The sequence below is a fragment of the Thamnophis elegans genome, chromosome 2 (assembly GCF_009769535.1).
Source record: "Thamnophis elegans isolate rThaEle1 chromosome 2, rThaEle1.pri, whole genome shotgun sequence".
NCBI lineage: Eukaryota > Metazoa > Chordata > Lepidosauria > Squamata > Colubridae > Thamnophis > Thamnophis elegans.
The window spans coordinates 144,981,995-145,002,231 of NC_045542.1; the positions used below are offsets into that span (position 1 = coordinate 144,981,995).

Below are 20,237 nucleotides of genomic sequence, written 5' to 3' on the forward strand. Positions count from 1 at the left end.
TACTACTGGTTCTGTGGGCATGGCTTGGTGGGCGTAGCAGGGAAAGGATACTGCAAAATCTCTATTCCCACCCCACTCTGGGGCCAGCCAGAGGTGGTATTTGCTGGTTCTCTGAACTACTCAAAATTTCTGCTACCAGTTCTCCAGAACCTGTCAGAACCTGCTGAATTTCACCTCTGATGAAGGGACATTTTACAGAGGAAATGAGAAAAAGCCAAATCAATTATTTTAAAGACTAATGTACAACTTTTGGGACAAAAGGATAGCTAGGAAAGAACTTAGTTCTTATATATATGATGTCAGAATTTGTTGCAGAAAAATCAAATCCAGAAAACACATACAGATGACTGATTCAGCCAGATTCATTAACTTCTTTATACACATAATGACTGATGAATAAATGTACAATACCAATAGAAGATTCTTTCAAAGTGGTATAAGTTATAAGCAGAACACAAGCAGGCGAAAACAGGTTCATTTCAGAGTTCAGAGCAGATAGAGTAGTTTTTGTTTCGATTCTCAGCACAGACTCAGATCTGTTTAAGATCCCATTGGCTGACTTAGTTGCTATGCCTATTTATAGGCTGACCTTGTTGCCATGTCTCTCCCAGTCATGAATATTCTCACATATGACAATTGCAGCGAGATTACTATATGCTCAAATGAGGAAAAGTTTGACACTACCCCCAATAGAGGAATAGTTGGTGAAGTAGATGGAGCTGGTAGAGATGGGTAAATTGACTTCTTTGCTTGGGAGGGGAAAAAAAACCAATATTGTATCTACATTTATTGGATGGAAACCCACATGATTTTGATGATTTGAAAAGAATGGATAATAGAAACATCTTTTTTTTTCTTGTGCTGCTCAAAATTGTATCTCACTTGGAGGAGCAGATAAAAGTCTCAGGTAATGAATAGACAAGTCCAGATTCAAAAGCTCATTAAGCATTTGAAGCTGCCTGTGTGACATGAGGTCAGTCCTATTTCCACCCCCACCCCCCTCCTAGTTGAGAGGAAATGTAGATCCCCCCCCTGCCTTTCTTCCCCTGATCTTGCCAAGTTTTAGATGAAAGCCAGGGAACCAAAGGTGCCTAATTGGAAATTTAATTAATCAGAATAAATCTCCTGGACTCTGGGTTCGCTCCATCTGTTTATATTAAGGAAAGGCAGACTTGCCAGCAAGAACCAAATGCTGAAACAGCAAGAAATAACGATGGGAAGAAATAATTAAAAAAAACCCAAGCAAATCAATCCCCTTTCCATTTATATGTGGAAAGACACCCAGAGAAAATTCTCTATGCAGTTTATCTGGGCCATTACAGGTCAAAGGTCTGTCTATATACCAATATTCATTGTTAAAAATGTAAAGGTTCCCCTCAAACATATGTGCTAGTCGTTCCTGACTCTAGGGGGTGGTGCTCATCTCTGTTTCTAAGCCTAAGAGCCAGCGCTGTCTGAAGACGTCTCCGTGGCTGGCATGACTAAACAGCGAAGGCTCAAGGAACCCTATTATCTTCCCACCAAAGGTGGTTCCTATTTTTTTCTACTTGCATTTTTACATGCTTTCGAACTGCTAGTTGGCAGAAGCTAGGACAAGTAATGGGAGCTCACTAAGTTACGCTCCGCTAGGGATTTGAACCGCCAAACTGCCGACCTTTCTGACCAACAAGTTCAGCATCTTAGCCACTGAGCCACCGAGTCCCTCTATTCATTGTTACGCAACTGCTAACCAAATGTACTAATCATACATTCCTCTGCATAAGCTCATAAGTGTGATATGATTGGGACAACAAGCCAATTCCCGCTTGACCCTTCCTGACAGCTGTTATTTAAGGACAACTTCTTTAAATACAGGTAAGTCCTCAACTTGCAACAGTTCGTTTAGTGACCGTGCAAAGTTACAATGGCACTGGAAAAAAGTGACTGAGGACTGTTTTTCACACGTACAACCGTTTCCGTATCCCCATGGTCACGTGATCAAAATTCAGTTGCTTGGCTAATGACTCATATTTATGACGATTTGTAGCATCCTGGGGAGGTCACATGATCCCCCTTTTGTGACCTTCTGATCAGCAAGGTCAATGGGAAAACCAGATTCACTTAACAACCGTGTTCCTACTATAACAACAGCAGTGATTCACTTACCAAACAGGGTGAGAAAAGTGTCAAATGGGGGCAAACCTCAGTTAACACATTTCTCACTTAACAAGCATAAATTTTGGGCTCCATTATGGGCGTACGTTGAGGACTACCTGTATAAGGATCTGTTGGGTCACTTTTTTTCAATGCCTTCGTGACTTCCAATGGTTGTTAAAAGAATGGTCGTAAGTCGAAGGCTGCCTGCATGGTTAAAGGAATAATAAGCCGCCAGGGGTCTGATCATCCATGGATTTGTGAGCCACTTCCCTGATTACCCAATACGTTTAAGGAGAAGCTTCCTGACAGTGAGAACAATTAACCAATGGAACAACTTGTCTTCAGAAATCGTGGGTGCTCCATCACTGGAGGTTTTTAAGAAGAGTCTAGACCAGGCCTGTCAAACTGGCAGCCCAAGGGCAGGATGTGTCTCTCACACACAGACACACCCACCTCAGCTCCACAAAGGTAAAAAAAAATCACGATATGTTATGATACATCACGTGAAGTGATCAGGTTTGACACTCCTGGTCTAGACAGTCACTTAACTGAAATAGTATAGGACTATTCTATTCTATTCTATTCTAGTCTAGTCTAGTCTAGTCTATTCCTCTATTCTAATTCTATTCTATTCTCTATTCTTTTCTATTTTATTCTATTCTCTATTCTGTTCTATTCTATTCTATTTCTCTATTGTGTTCTATTTTATTCTGTTCTCTATTCTGTTCTATTCTATTCTATTTCTCTATTCTAATTCTAATTCTATTCTATTCTCTATTCTAATTCTAATTCTATTCTATTCTCTATTCTAATTCTATTCTATTCTAATTCTATTCTATTCTAATTCTAATTCTATTCTATTCTATTCTCTATTCTCTATTCTCTATTCTCTATTCTCTATTCTCTATTCTCTATTCTCTATTCTCTATTCTCTATTCTCTATTCTCTATTCTCTATTCTCTATTCTCTATTCTCTATTCTCTATTCTCTATTCTAATTATATTCTATTTTAGTCTAGTCTAGTCTAGTCTGTTCCTCTACTCTAATTCTATTCTATTCTATTCTCTATTCTATTCTATTCTATTCTATTCTATTTCTCTATTCTAATTCTATTCTATTCTCTATTCTGTTCTATTCTATTTTCTATTTTAATTCTATTCTAATTCTTATTCTATTCTAATTCTGTTCTCTACTCTGTTCTATTCTATTCTATATTCTAATTCTATTCTGTTTTCTACTCTGTTCTATTCTATTCTCTATTCTAATTCTAATTCTAATTCTATTCTCTATTCTAATTTTATTCTAATTCTATTCTATTCTATTCTAATTCTAATTCTTCTATTCTATTCTCTATTCTAATTCGAATTCTATTCTATTCTGGTGATTTTATATACTATATCACCCCACCCACTTTTAATTCTACCTCCAAATACTGCCACCTTTTCAAGTTGGAGCTATTTGTGTTCCCTCTGTTCAAAGGTTATGGATGGAGACCCAGGTGGTTGGTGCCCGAGAGCCCATAAGGCCCTTGAAAGTCCCCATCCAAAGGATAAACTCAGGTCCTAGCCATGCTGCTGGTCTTTTTTTAGAAACTTCCACAAATGCCTCTTTCCCCCTCACCCCCCCCTCAACTAAAATAGCCTGATGTCGACTGGCAGGTTTTCAACCATTGCCTTCTGCAGTTAGTTGGCAGCCGTGATTATTCCTATGCTTTGCAAAACTTCCCTACTGCAGATTAAATTCCTTCTAAATTCACACCTAAAACAGCCCACTGGCAATTCTGTCTGGTCCATCTGTATTGGATTTCAGGCAGCGACGGTGGAGAGGGAGAGCTTGATGGGCTCCTTAACAAAAAGAAAGCATCAGTTTTGGAAGAACAAAATGGCAAAAGGAATAACGAAAGAATGGTGGGTCGCTGCTGGAAACCCTGCCTCGTTTTTAAGGACTAAAAGACAATTCAGGGTCCCTACACAAATTCTAGATGAAAAACAGTCCTTGTCTAATAGTGCATTAAGAGAACGCTAAACTAAATGAGACACGGTGGTCTTCAAAGACATTTGTGAGGAAGCGCATCCCCTTAAAACCACAGTGCTTGCTTCTGAATAATTAGCAATAGCAGTAGCATTTAGACTCACATAGACTTAGAATAATTTTATTGTCACTTTAAATGTACACTAATCGGCATACATTAAAATGAAATTCCATTGCATACAGCTCTAAAAAGGTCACCACCTCCAATATATACTACATAGGTAAAAGGTACCTCGCACATATGTGCTAGTCGTTCTGACTCCAGGGGGCGGTGCTCATCTCCATTTCAAAGCCGAAGAGTCAGCGCTGTGCGGAGATGTCTCCGTGGTCATGTGGCTGGCATGACTAAACGTCGAAGGCGCACGGAACGCTGTTACCTTCCCACCAAAGGTGGTCCTTATTTTTCTACTTGCATTTTTTACATGTTTTTGAATTGCTAGGTTGGCAGAAGCTGGGACAAGTAACGGGAGCTCACTCAGTTATGCAGCTCTAGGGATTCGAGCTGCCGACCTTTCTGATCGACAAGCTCAGCAGCTTAGCCACTGCGTCCCTATACACTATATAAACATGACTACATAAATAAATGACTAAATAAATAAATACAAAACTATGTCTATACCAGTGATGGGTTCCAACATCCACTATTGCCACAGTGCGGGCTGCACGCGCATGTCTGCCTGATGCGCAGTACAATGAAAATTGCTCTGCACATGCACAGAAGCAAAAAACAAAATGGTGGCGCCATAGGCGGGAGAACAGGTTCGGGAGCATGGCAGGCCTGAATCGCTGCTGATTCCAGCAACCCAGGCCACCAAGCTACTACCGGTTTGGCCAAACCAGTCCGAACCGGTAGCAACCCACCACTGGTCTATACCCATGTACCCACATATATTATACGACACAGAGATACAATACAGTCTAGTCCAGATGTACCGTATTTTTCAGAGTATAAGACGCACCAGAGTATTAGACACACCAAAGTTTTGAAGAGGCAATTTTTTTAAAAAAAGTAGGTAGATGGAGGGAGAGAAATATAGTAGGTAGGTAGGGAGAAAGAGAGTAGTTAGGTAGGTAGATAAAGGGACACAGAGAGAGAGAGAAATACAGTAGGTAGGTAGGGAGAGAAAGAGGGTAGGTAGGTAGGTAGGTAGGTAGAGGGATAGAGAGAGAGAAGGATAGAGAGAGAAAAAATACAGTAGATAGGTAGGGAGAGAGAGAGTAGGGAGGTAGGGAGGTAGGTAGACAGGTAGATAGAGGGAGAGAGAGAGATATATATGGTAGGTAGGTAGGGGAGAGAGAGATTGTAGGTAAGTAGGGAGAGGGATATAGAGAAAGAAATAGAAAGAAATAGATAGAGGAATACAGTAGATAGGTAGGGGGAGAGAGGGAGTAGGTAGGTAGGAAGAGAGAGAGAGAGAGAGAGAAATACAGTAGGTAGGGGGAGAGAGAGAGAGAAAGAGAGAGAGAGAGAGAGAGAGAGAGAGAGAGAGAGAGAGAGAGAGTATATAGATAGGTAGATGTTTCCAGGTGTATTTATCCATGTGCTGGAGAAGAAAATTACTGACAATCTGCAGCACCTAAGACTTTGTTTCTACTGGCACAGCACTTGATCAATGTAATTCTCATCAATCAGTTAAAGGCCTTTCCAAAAGGGGGGAAAAAGTGTTTGCATTCTGCAAACTTCCCAAAAATGGCCTGTTTTTTGCAATAATGGGCCCTTTTTTTTAAAAAAAATGTATGAATAGCCTTGGGGGGGGGGCTTGCAGAGTGCTCGGGATGGGGGCAAAGATGAGCAAAAAAGTTTCATTTTTCATGAAAATGGGCCCGTTTGTGTCAAAAAAATTGCATGTATAGCCTTATGGGGCTTATGGAGTGCTGCTGGGGGCTGGGGGGGTACAAAATGGCCCATTTTTTTGCTCATTTCTACCCTCCCCAGCCCCCAGGAGCTGTCTGAAAGCCTCCATAGGGCTATGCATGGCCATTTCGGTGAAGGGGCGGAGCTTCAGGAGGCAAAAATATTCGGTATATAAGATGCACCCAGATTTTCAGCCTCTTTTTTGAGGAAAAAAGGTATGTCTTATAGTCCAAAAAATACAGTACATACAGCTTCATAGTGCTTTAAGCCCCCTCGAACTAGTTTCCAGAATCAGCTTATTGCCTGCCCCAACAATCTGGATCATCATTTTATCCACCTCGGAAGGATGGAAGGCTGAGAAAACTTGAGCTGGTCAGTTAGCCTGCAATAATGTATGTATGTATGTATCAGTAGTGGGTTTCAGCTCCCGTTGCAACGGGTATACTGCAACGGGAGCTGGGCATGCACCATGGGCACGCACGCTGTGCATGCATGCGCACTCACTGCCTGCGACGCTCCAGCTGCTCGACGGAGCATCACACACGTGCCGTAAGCTGCGCACGCGTGTGCAAATGGCCCATTTCCTTCAAATACAGGTAAGGAACGAAGGTGGGTGGGTGGGGCCTCCAAAACACAGTTCTGGTATAGTGGCTGCTGCTTCCGGCAGGCACCAGTACCCGCGTACCAGGGCGTACCGCCTGCAACCCACCGCTGGTATGTACTGTATGTATGCATTTTGTCATGTTTATATTGGAGGTGGTGACCCTTTGAGAGCTGTATGCAATAAAATTTCATTTTAATGCATGCCGATTAGTGTACTTTTAAAGTGACAATAAAGTAATTATTGTATTCTATTCTACTGCATTCTAACCACTGTGCCACCAGGGCTCTTTACTGTTTAGGATTCATTGGCACAACATCATTAGCCCCAAACAATCCAAGATGCCACCCCTTTGGCTAGCTTTTCAGGTTACACACAACATTCAATGCGCACTTCTAGCCTATTTAGAATCCACATGCCGTCACCCGAATAGGCCCAAGACAGTTGTAGGAAAATTGGGCGACCCGCACCACAATCCTAACTTATTTTCTTTTTTTAATATCTTCAACAGATTTTGTTGGCACTGCGGTAAGTTCTCTGTGTTGGTGTAGCCTGGTGTTCACTGCCTGTGTTCATAGGGGCCTATTCGAGTCTTGTCTTGTCCTTGTTCACCAGTGTGTAATTGTGTTAGGAGAATGTTGTGTTGTAGTTGATCAAATCCTTTTGGAGAGGAAGAGGAAATGTACACTCCCACATTTATGTTATCAAGGGCTCTTGTCTACCTCATTCTTCTTTCTGGAGAAACGTTTTGACATACATACATACATACATACATACATACATACATACATACATACATGAACATTCATCTCTATTTAATCAATTCTGGGGCTGATATTCCCCAACCTCAATGCTTCTTCCTGAGATACCATATTTTTCAGAGTATAAGACGCACCAAGGTTTTGAAGAGGCAAATTTAAAAAAAAAAAATTTCTGCACTCTGCAAACCTCCCAAAAATGGCCCGTTTTTTTGTCAAAAAAAGGGGGCATTAGGAAGCTTATAGAGTGCTCCTGGGCATTTTTTCGCTCATTTCTGCCCTCCCCAGCCCCCAGGAGCTCTCTGAAAGCCTCCTACAAGCAATGCACGGCCATTTTGGTGAAGGGGCGGGGTTTCAGGAGGCCAAAAATGCTGTATTCAGTGTAAAAGACGCACCCAGATTTTCAGCCTCTTTTTTGAGGGAAAAAGGTGCATCTTATACTCTGAAAAATACGGTAGTTCTCAAAATTATGGCCAGTTTAATGTCTTCAGAATATGGGGGAGGTCATGTTTTGGTCATTGTTTCTTTCCTTGGGCATGTTTACAGAAAAATCTCCTACACCACAGATAGTCCTCAGCTTACAACAGTTCATTTAGTGACCGTTCAAAGTTACAACGGTACTAAACAAAGGGACTTATGACCATTTTTCACAGTTACGACCTTTCCGGCATCCCCCTGATCATGTGATCAGAATTCAGATGCTAAGCAACTGGTTCATGTTTATGACCATTACTGTGTCCCAAGATCATGAATATCCCCTTGTGACAAGCAAAGCCAATGGGGAAGACAGGTTCACTTAACAACCGGGTTACTAACTCATCAACTGCAATGATTCACTTAGCAACTGAGGCAAGAAAGGTCGTAAAATGGGGGCAAAACTCATTTAAGAATGTCTCGCAGAACACTTAACATAATCTTTGGGCTCAGTTGTGGTCGTAAGTCGAGGACCATCGTACCTGCACTGGCAACCTGACAATAACAATCCTGAATATTTCATTTATGTCGTCCTCAAGAGCCTTGAGTCTGTGTTCTTCTGTCCTCTTTGGCTAAGAATCTCCGACTCAAAGAACATCTTAGTCACTTCGGTGTCAGATTTGCTCTGCCACCGTCCCTCGCTCTGCTCCTGGGAGGCCAGGGGAAAACCAGCCAAGGAACAAACAGACTCACCCAGAGTGCTAAGGGATATTTGCTAGCCAAACCACTCCAATATCCTGTTATTATGCTTGGGGAAAAATGAAGAAAGTACAGACATTTTTTTAGATTTCTTAAGGAGGACTTAGGGCTCTTTAATAGCTTTCTGGCCTTATGGTGTACCCATGGAATAAAAACCCATGGTTTCAATATTTAAAGCACCTCCAGCTAACCCAACCCACAACAGCAATAGCAATAGACTTACATATTGCTTCATAATGCTTTTACAGCCCTTTCTAAGCAGTTTATAGAGTCAGCATAATTGCCCCCAACAATCTGGGTCCTCATTTTACCCACCTCGGAAGGATGGAAGGCTGAGTCAACCTTGAGCCTGGTGAGATTCGATCTGCCAAATTGCAGGCAGCCGGCAGTCAGCAGAAGTAGCCTGCAGTCCTGCACTCTAACCACTGCGCCACCGTGGGTCTTACAATATTCACAGATTCTGTGACGTGTTGCAAAGACCATCCTGTATGTTATATGTATAATTCTAAGCAGAGCACAAGCAGTCTTTTCCCGATTTTCTGCACAATGCAGTACAGGAAGTCCTCGATTTCCAACAGTTCATTTAGTGACCGTCCAAAGTTACATTACTAAAAAAGCAACTTACGGCCACTTCTTACACTTATGCCCCTCACAGCATCCCCCATGGTCATGGGATCAAAATTCAGACGCTTGGCAGTTGACTCATATTTATGACAATTGCAGAGTCTCGGGGGTCATGCGATTCATCTAACAACCATTTTATTAACAACAACTGGAATGATTCACCTAACAATGGTGGCAAGAAAGGTCGTAAAATGGGGCAAAATTCACAACAAACTTCTCGCTTAGCAACAGGTGTGGGGGGGGGTCAGTTGTAGTTGTAGGTCGAGGACTACCTGTATTCTTCTTTCATCTGAGTGGGAGCTGCTCAGAGATTATAATAAAGGACTCCAGATCAGGAGACCTTCCTGATATGAGTGGGTAGGAATGTGACATCAGCCTGCAGTTAAGAATGCAGGAAGGGACCCGTTTTCAAGGCCTGAGAGGCAGTTTCCCCTTTTCCTTGAGATTGGAGCTCCAGTCTCCAAGGCCATGCATAGTCAATGAATCTGATTGCAGGCACAGAATAGCATCATTAATTTCAGCTTCATCCAAGAGAAAAGAAGGAACTCACGCATACAATCAGCTTCTGCAAGTCTTACCAATTCCTTTGGCAGCAGTGGCCGTAGGAAGAGTTTGTATTTTCTTCGGTTTAATGAAGCAATAAATTTTGGGCGTGTGGGTGTGTGTATGAGAGAGAGAGACAGAGAGACAGAGACAGAGAGACAGAGACAGAGACAGAGAGGAAGAGAGAGAGACAGAGAGAAACACACACAAAGAGAAAGAGATGGAGAGGAGGGGGAGGGAGGGAGGGAGGGAGGGAGGGAGAGGGGGAGCTATCCATCCCAATGTCCAATCAGAGAATGTCCATATATGTTGCATGTATGTGCATGATTCAGGAGTGAGGCTTATGGGTTGATTCTGTATTTCTGTTTTCCCCTCATGTTGCAACCATGCATGTACATGTACAGTGAGAAGCATAGAGTGGCTACATACTCTCTGCTCTGAGTCACTTGACCAGAAACGAAGAGAGCTTACAATGGAGACATCAGGAACAGCCATAAGCCACAGCCCAATTGCCTCTCGCATACGGATACATACACTAAGTTGTTTTTCCCCTCTGGATTTTTTCCCCCCAGCATCCAAACCATTTTTAAACTCGTCTTGCTTCTTCTCCCATCCCATGTTTGTTTTGAGAGGGTTAGTCTGCTGGTGGGCAGAGAAACCACACAATTTACTTTCCAACATTCAGCTGGGTCACAAAGAGTAACAACCCGAGGCCCCCAAATCAATAAAAACTTGACAGGCCCAATGAAAAGAAAACCTCAAAGCAAGAGAGGACTACAGCTCCAGCTTCCTCTCCCCTTTGTATAATGGCCAGAAGGAAAACATCACAAACACGGCATTTTTTTTTTTAACTTACACATTGTATGGAAACCAGCAATTCCTGAGTCAATTAGGGTTAGGTGGTTGTAGAGCAGGGGTGTCAAATCGATTTCCTTGAGGGCCGCATTAGGGTTGTGTTTGACCTTGGGGGGGGCAGGGGGCGTGGCCAGCTTGACATCACTCGTGTCGGGGCACCTGTGGTGGTCAAGTCCGAAGACAGGACTTCCCTCAGACCCTCCCTCATTCTCATAATTTTCCTTCCTTCCTTCCTTCCTTCCTTCCTTCCTTCCTTCCTTCCTTCCTTCCTTCCTTCCTTCCTTCCTTCCTTCCTTCTTTTTTCCTTCCATCTTCATTCTCCTTTCCTCTTCCTTCCCCTCTTTTCTTCTTTTTCTTACCTTGCTCTCTTCCCATCGTCCCTTCTTTTTCTTTGTCCTTTCCTGTCCCTTCTTCCATGCTCAAATGCAAAAGGGGAAACATTGCTCCTTTTGTTTTGTTTTGAGTTTCTTTTGCTAGCCCTCTGCCAGTGGCCCTCCCGGGCTCCATTTTCGCTGGCAGAGGCACCGCGGGCCGGTCCTTCGCTGTTTCCAGGGTCAGATCTAAGCGCTCTGTGGGCCAGATTTCCCCCACGGGCCTTGACTTTGACACCTTGTTGTAGTTTTTGTGGTCCCTGCATTTCCTCACCTCTGTGCAGTTTATATACACGGAACCCTGTGCAACCGTGCCATTTTGCAGAAAGCATCGATTTATTATTATTATTTTTACTGACTCATGTTTTCATCTTCACAGAGGATATAATGTAGAAGAGGCAAGAAGCCCCTTTCACTGGTACCTGGACTGGACTCTCATCCTTCCCTCCTCATCTCCCTCATGGCCTTTCTTTTTGCGGCTGCCAACCAGGGGGGGAAACTCCCGCCCCACTCCACGGTCTCCGAATCCGCCGACCTCACCTGCGTGCCGTTTCCAGAGACATGGTCATCCCTCATGAACTGCCAGCTTTGACTCGTATTCCCTTCTGCTGATTGGCTTCCCCAACTTGCCTTTCCTGCTTCTGAGGGGAGGGAAACGCGCCCATTCCAACTGTCATGCTCAAAAAGGAATGACGCCGCTGGGATTTTTAATACTTCCTTTTCAAGATTTCCTCCTTTCTGGGAGAAGCATCCAGCAGGGTCCTCCTTCTCGTGATGCCAGAGCTGGTGCCAAGACGCTGCCGCTGTTGTTGCTGCTACTGCTGCTGTCGTCACAAACTACCAGGGCATCTTCTTTGCCGCATTGGTTCCCGTTTTTAACTCTCTGGCCCCTTTGCTCATCCCTGCGGCCGTTCAGTACCATGCCGTGCTCAAGGCTGGCCCGTTTGATACTTTTAGGTGTAAATGAAATTGTCTCTGAACAGGGTAAGGTGAGCCCAGATCCCCTTCTCCCCGGGGGATTCCAGCCGCCAGAACTTTTGAGTTTTCCAATCATTCTGCCCAGGTGATGCAGCTGCACCTTGATGTCTACAAGACGGGGGGGAGGGGGGAGGAACAGGGAGAGGTCCGATCCGCTGGTATTTCTCTGCTCACTGCTATGGGGCTCTCTCCCATCTCAGCCTGCAAGACGAGTCCTTGAACACTGAATGTAATTCATGGCTAGAACCTCCCCTCCATTTCCCCGTGCCGGGCATAAGAAAGGAGCCAAAGATTGGGCTAAGGTGAGGGATGCTACCTGTTGGCTAGGATGGCAGCTCAGGTGTGAGGCTCGTGCCAAATGCTGCTTCTCTCAAACCTGTGGTGCTTCATCCCTCTTGAGTAAAAGCAACGTGGGGGTCTGGGCAACCATGAGGGAAAGGAGGAAATGGGCCATGCTGTGATGCCAGCTATACCTGTGGGATGGGATGAGCATTCAGAGAGACAAAAGTGAGCTAAGAAACTGACTCCCCTGCCCCCAAAAATCCAGCCGCCACCACCCTTTCACAGTCTCAACAGTATCATTGAAGAACCAAGACAGAAGTATACTGTCCTAAATGTTTCAACAGTTGTGCCTCTCTCCAGGCAGCAGGGTAGCACCTAATCCCTCACAGTTTGGGCTGAATTCTGAGAGGCTTCCTCAGAAGTAGCCATTTTGTCCCAGATTAGTGGACCTAATTCATTCCCATACGAATTAGGCCTCAAGCCATTTATCAGAGAGATTTCCAGGCTAGGAATACGATTCAGCTTGGAGTCATAGAGACACATGCAATTTTTGCCTATCAAGCCCCTTTCCTCACACTTCCTGTCAGCATATCGCCTATTGATACTCTAAAGATACTATGACCATGAAACAAGCAATAGTAATCTTGAAAATGGTTCCAAGAACAGCTTTTTGTTTCACAGCCATGACAACTAAGGGCCTAAAGTGTGCCAAAAGGCAGATACTTAGAATTATGGGGCTGGAAAGGACCTCTGAGATCTTCTAGTCCAACCCCCTGCACAAGGCAGGAGACCTTATACCATCCTAGTCAAATGGTTGTCCAGAAGAGAAGAGAGAGGGAGAAGAAAAGAAGTGTGGATCACAAAACAACAACAAAAGCAGATGGGAATGCAGAAATGAGCTAAGAATTTCTGGTGTCTGGGGCACAAAACCCCAGTAACATCCCGCATGGCTGTCAAGTGTCAGGCACATAGCTGAGCATTCGGTCTCCCTTCTGATGTTTTGGAGGGATGCCCAGTACTGTTACTGGCCAAACTGACCCTGAGCAAATGGTATAATGGTCCCAGTGAGAAGCTTGCTTAAAACTGGGTTGTACTAGAATCAAGTGCCAAAGGAACCCATGAGATGAGGGAGAAAAAGTGTGCGGAAAAGGGGTGTGTGTATCATTACAGATTTTTGAAGACACAAAAAGAAGCCACAGCATATCTCCGGTCACGACCCCTCCCACTATTAATAGCCAGATTAGGTGGGTATTTGAATTAAGATGGTGGCACCCGAAGGGGCTTAGTCTTGATGACTTCGCTCCCAAGCTGCTCCTTTTTTCCTCTCAGAAAGAAAAGTACCCTTTCAGGAGGTAAATAACTTCAGGAAAGTGGTTTTCATCAGGGAAAAGACACTGGATAAAAAGTTATCCCCCCGCCTCTCTGCCCAGTATTATATTTGTGACCGGATTCACACAAAACATTGCTTTTAAGAACAGCCGTTAAGAGCATGTCTAGCTTTACCCTGCAGGTAAAATGGTAAAGTGTGATAAAACCCATAACCAATGGAGATCTACAGCCACGATTTTAGCATGGTCATATTATTGTTTCTGCCAAAGCTATAACACGGTGAGGTTGCCAAGAAGCTGCCCTGTTAATGTGAGTGCCGCTACACGAGAACCAAACTTCAAATATTGTGATGTTAACTTGAATTGTTCCAAGGGATTTTGTAAGTTCCAAGAGAATTTGAGATCCTGAAAAGAGGGGGGGAGGAAAGCATTTTTATGGAGTTGACCTTCCTCTCCAAATCCCCGGCCAAATTCTGAGTTGAGAGGAAAGACAAGCAAGAAAAGCTAAAACGTGGGAAGCCGATTCAAAAGTCATTCATTCAAAGTTCACTGGTCAAAGGCCGGGAAATGCAATGAAGTCTATCTTAAGAGTCGAAGCCCATAGCAACATTCAAGATGGATTAATTGGTGGACTTCCACACATACACACACATACACACACACACACACACACACACACACTTGTGCCAGCTTACCATATCTCTAAGTGTAACGTAGTACACATTGCCATTCGACCCAGCCGTTGCCACAAAAACATCAAAATCCATGACCTCAAATTATTTAGCTGCACTGGCCTCAGTTCTCCTTGACACAAGAGAATCGTTGCCAAGAGGAAAAAAGAAAAAAAAAACCAACCATTTAAACAAACCAGATTAAAGGCTTTTCTCCCTTGTGGGCCCAGACACGCATATTCTGTTCTATTCACAGATTTCAGCTCCCACTTTTTTATTATTTATGCTACAAAAACAATAATATATAAAAATACCTTAGTAAAGGGTTTTAGCGGTTGGGAACAAGGAAGCAGCTTTAGTCCACAAGCTGCAAGGCTATTTAGCATTGTACGAACCATCAGAAAAAAAGATTATCCTGCACTGGAGAGGGGGGAGGGCAGGAGGATATCGGGTGGAAGGAGAAGAGGCAAAGACATGAATACATGTTCCACCACCTGTGCCGGAGAAATGGTATTGCTGTTCATGGAAATGGGTAGATGGGTGGAGAAAGGAAATACAGTAGCTGTAATATATATCTGTATTTTACTACCAAAAAAAAAAAAGAGTTTGATACAGTGTTTCACAAAACTTTAACCGGAAAAACATAAAATTCAAGTTGGATTGAATCGGACCAGAACCTGATCAGACCAACATCATTTGTGCCTTGTCCTCTTGAGAGTGGAAAACTTTTTGGTACCTTTTGCACACTGAGCAGCTGGATTTACGAGGAGAATTTAGAACGGGTGTGTGTGTGTGTTTTGTGCATACGTGTGTGCACACACGGATGCAAAGGCACGTGGAGGCACATCTTAGAAACCGCGAAAGGACGAGCGTGAATAGCGAACGCTGGTCAAACCTGCAACGTTGACTGGAGTGATTAGTACTCCAATCTTGATAGAGGAATGGTCTGAAAATAACAGAAATAAATTTAACATAGACATCTGCAGAGTCCCTAAGAAACAACAACTCAATATAGAATGGGAGACACCACATTTAATAATGATACTTGTGGGGTAGGGGGACACTTGGAAATAGCATTTGGATGTGATGATATGAGCCAACAGTGTGATGTGGTTGCCTAAAGCAATGTCAGATTACTGTACTTTTGGACTATAAAACGCACCGGAGTATAAGACGCACCAAGATTTTGAACAGGTAAATTAAAAAAAAAAAATTTTTGGCCCTCCCCGGCCACCTGAGCACTCTGCAGGTCTCCCAAACCCTCTGAACACCCCATTTTTTGTGAAAAATGTTTTTTAAGGGAGGGCAAAATCAAAGAAAAAGCGGGCCTGTTTTTCGCAAAAAACAGGTCGCGCAGAGAGTTTCGAAGGATTTGGGGACTTGGAAGAGCAAAAGCACCCCCATTTTGTGGAAAAACGGGCCCGTTTTCACTTGTTTTTGCCCTCCCCAGTCCCAAGGAGCAATCTACAGGCCGCCCAAACCCTCTGCATGACTCATTTTTTTGTGAAAACGGGACCATTTTCGAGAAAAGCAACCTGTTTTTCACTTGTTTTTGCCCTCCCCAGCTCCCAGGAGCACTTTGCAGGTGTCCCAAACACTCTGTGCGTCCATTTTTGCGAAAAACGGAATTCCAATGACACTGAAAAGTGTAACTTACAACTGGTCCTTACTCTTATGATCCATTGTTAACGCCCCTGAGGTCATTTGATGGTGATCTTGGCACATGGCAACCAGCTCGTACTTCCAACAACTGCAGTGTCCTGCAGTCATGTCATCCCCGTTTGAGACCTTCTCAGCTGGCTTTCCACAGGCAAAATCAGTGGAGAAGCCTACAGGGAGATTGCAAGACACAATCACGCGACGTCTCACTTAATAACCGTGGCAAAAAAGGTTGCAGAATCTGGTGCACTCAAGTGATGTCGAACAACCGCCTCACTTAAAACGACGAATTTCCTGATACTAGCTGTGGTTGCAAGTCGAGGACTATCTGTATTCTGTTTTAGTCAGATCTCGTCTTGTTCTATGTAGTTTAGTAGTTTATGAAAGATTCTTAGACATTGGAACAGGCTCAGAGAAGAGAAATAATGAGAGGATTAGAAGTGAAGTCATAGAAAAGGAGCAATTGAGGGAGCTGGGTTGTTTAGCTTTGAGCAAAGATGGCTGAGGGAAATATGAGAGCAGTGTCCTCTTCAAATATCTGTAGAGTGCAGGACACAAGGTGAGTTAAGTTGAAGGCAGTTTCCAACTGAACGTTCGAAAAAATTCAGAAGTAAAAACAAAGCAACTTAATTCCTCAGAGAGGCAGTAGACTCCCTTCTATTACTGTCTTCCAGCACAGGCTGAATAATTAAGTTCATGCTTTAATTTGGATTTCATCCTGAGAACAGACTGGACTTGCTAGCCCCTTTCAACTCCAGAACTGCATGGAACGAAGATATCCTTGATCACAGGTTGAAATGCTCTTTCAAAAGGTTTTGGCAAGAAAATTCCCTACACAGCTACTACACGAGGAGGACTCAAATCGGTTTATTCTGCTGTAGATAAGTGTGTGTGTGTGTGTGTGTGTGTGTGTGGTGTGTGTACATACATACATACATACCAATGGTGGATTTCAAAAATTGTTCGAACCTACTTTGTGGGTGTGGCCTCCTTTGTGGGAGTGGCTTGCTGCCCATGTGACCGGATGGGAGTGGCTTGCCGCCCATGTGACCGGATATGAAAATACCGACGACACTTGTCAGAACCATCTTAAATCACCTCACACACAGCACTGGCATGCATAAGAATATGATGTAAACTTGTTTTTTAAAAGGCATCTTTGGTTTGCGTTAAAACAACTTCAACACACGCAATGTTCTGATTGCACCACAAATGCAGAAGTCATCCTTACCTTTCACAGAGGCACTGAGTTTTATAAATATGAGCATGATAGTGTAGAATAATCATATCCAAGGACCAGTGGTGGGTTTCAAAAAAGTTTGGAACCTCTTCTGCAGGTGTGGCCTGCTTTTCAGGTCCACTGGTGGAACCTCTTCCAACCGGTTCGGTAGATTTGACGAACCGGTTCTACCAAATAGGTGCGAACCCACCTTTGATTGATACATACATACATACATACATACATACATACATACATACACACACACACACACACACACACACATACATACACATATACAGCATATACCTTTAGCACCCAGTACACAACTTTAAACTTTGCCGTTGTTAAACTTGTAGCTGCGCAGTAAACAGGAAAGCAGATGCCTCCGACCTACTGGGCTGCTTCACTTCCACATGATTCTGCCTGGAGAATTCATTCATGCAGTAACGATTAGATGCTGTGAATTACGATTAAGGCAGGGATTCCAAGAAGAGGCAGCCATATGTCCCAGTTCTTCACAAGTTTTATTAGCCTGATGAAATCACCACAATGAATGAGAAGTGAAAGGCGAGGCCTGCAATACATACGCGTACATTAAGTATTACATCTGGCCCATATTCTGACCTGGGCTTCCCAACATCATGAAGCGGACTCCTCATCCTGATAAAACCTCTTTTATTTAGGTTAAAAAGGGAATTGCTCTCCAGCTAAGTCCCGGCAAACAGTCTTTCATGAAATTTCACAACCACAGAGCTTAATCAGGCTTGGAGAGTTGCCAGGCCCATATCTTCCAAACGCCACACTGTAGCAGCAATTACTTGGCAAGAAGTCAGGAACAGATCTTTACTCTAATGAATTGAACTAATTGTCTCCTGCAAACTCCCCTCCCCTTTTACTCCCCATTGGAGGGGCCATTCACTGTCTACCTGTGGCTTTACTCCCAAGTCAGCCCTTGTTCCTTAGCTGTTCCCTTCTCCTGGCAGCTCTGCCCATGCGCATATCGGGAACAGGCTCCAGCTGTTCTTCTGCCCCATTGGTATCCGACTCTGAAGGCAGCTGATAACTGTTAGATGGCCCCGGCCCCATCTCTGCCTCTGACACAGAGCCCTCATCAGAGCCTTCCCCAGACTCCAGGACTGGCCGGTGTTCCTCCCTAACCTCCTCACTGTCTGAGTCTGCCACCAGCTCCGCCGGCAGGCCACAGCATCCTGTGAATGGAACCCAAGTCTTGAGGAGAACAATTTGTTAGAGGTAAGTTGGTACTATGGAAGGGAATTCTTGCCTCAATAACTTGGTTTTTTTTTTAAGTGTCAAGAATACTGAGACGGGAGGGATCTGACAAATATTCTAGTTCCAACCCCAAATTTTTATTCAAGTCTCTTGCCTTTCCACAAACTCCTTGCAGCTCAGGCAATCATAAAGCAAGAGAACTCAATGATTTCAAGAACTGTTAGCTAGATGAGAAAACAGAAAGCAAAGAATTATAGAGCCGAGGTGGCGCAGTGGTTAGAGTGCAGTACTGCAGGCCACTTCAGCTGACTGCTATCTGCAGTTCGGCGGTTCAAATCTCACCAGGCTCAAGGTTGACTCAGCCCTCCATCCTTCCGAGGTGGGTGAAATGAGGACCCAGACTGTGGGGGCGATATGCTGACTCTGTAAACCGCTTAGAGAGGGCTGAAAGCCCTATGAAGCAGTATATAAGTCTAACTGCTATTGCTATAAGAATTAGCAGATCTCAAAACTGAGATATATAAGAAGGGACCCCAGAAGGATGTAAATTGGAACCTGGGCCTTTTGACATTAGAGTACTATACAATCTGGAGTACGATATGTGACATTTGCTGACATCTTACTTGGAGTGGTTAAAAAACACTGAAAAACTTTGAAAGCTTTTTAAAAATGGAAATATGGGTATTAACAGAGCAAATGTGGCTCAGGGTACACAAGTGAAAAGTGCAAACAAATCTACAGTAACTTCCTCTGCATATCGGTGAGGTTGAATTAGCAGTGGTGAATCAGGAAGGCATCTCAATGGATGGCAGAATCACATTGCCCTTGTCTAGGCACTGTTGTGCTTGAACAGCACTTTGATGGAGAGCTGCAAAAAATGCCAAGAATACCAAGGTTGAAAAAACACCCCAAAAGACAAGCAAAAATAAATCCTCTACAGCTGCCAAGAAATATTTATGGATGCCTGCATGACATCGATAGCAGCCAAGTTCAAACTGAAGAAAATCCCTATTTAACCAGAAAGTTCTTACATCAAGTTGGACAGTCCAATGAAAATACGAAGAGCTCAGCATTTTCAGCTCTTCAAAAAGATACAGCAAATTCCTTGCCATGCAACCTATAGAATCAGAATCGTCACTTTTTAAATGCTCTTTTGTACGTTGTTTACGATTCCAACTGATCCGCCTCAAAAACGTACGACTGCCCATACAACCAGTGTTTACAACCAGTGGTGGGATTCAGCCGGTTCACACCACTTCGGGAGAACCGTTTGTTAACTTTCTGAGCAGTTAAGTGAACTGGTTGTTGGAAGAAATCATTAGGGCAGAGAATCGGTTGTTAAATTATTTGAATCTCACCACTGTTTGCAACTCAGTATTACCTATGAAGTTGTTGATTGTACTTATAACCTGTCTAAAGGCCTCCTATGCCTGGACTGCTAATATTAGAGATTTGGAAATGCAAAGCCCGCAAACCCATATCCCAAGGAACAAGATGGGACCATTAACGGTGCCACAGGTGCAGAGAAAAGGGGTGGGAGCAGAATAAACAGGAGGTGCAATTCATTGCGTTCAGTAAGCCACAGTACCCTTATAAGAGGGTTTCCCTTGTTATTATACACAGGTAGGCATGGAAATAATTATTAGTGCAACTTTCTGAAAGCAGTTAATTGGATCACAATCGGCCTGAAGAATATGGAAGTTGCAGACATGATGCAATTTGATGCAAACCAGAAAATCTTCTCAATATGTTTGAGAATTTTAGTGTGCAAAGGCCACAGCCAGCATAATTCTCTGTGCTACACAAGGTGACGTGGCAACTAGGCCAATTTAGATTGGGAGAAACCAGGCTGAATAGCAGTAACTGTGAGAGAGATCTTGGAGTCTTAGTGGACAAACAATTAAATATGAGCCAATAGTG

General features: G+C 43.6%; 1 protein-coding gene across 1 annotated transcript in view; it reads left to right on the top strand.

The window, feature by feature from the left end:
- The window catches only part of LHFPL4 (LHFPL tetraspan subfamily member 4), a 72,282-nt gene extending 57,528 nt beyond the window's left edge, over positions 1–14,754 (top strand). Inside the window, exon 3 of the mRNA XM_032208670.1 lies at positions 11,327–14,754. Within this exon, the coding sequence (XP_032064561.1) occupies positions 11,327–11,340 (14 nt within the window). The 3' untranslated portion in view covers positions 11,341–14,754. The remainder of the gene's footprint in view (positions 1–11,326) is intronic.
- Positions 14,755–20,237: the final 5,483 nt, after the last annotated feature.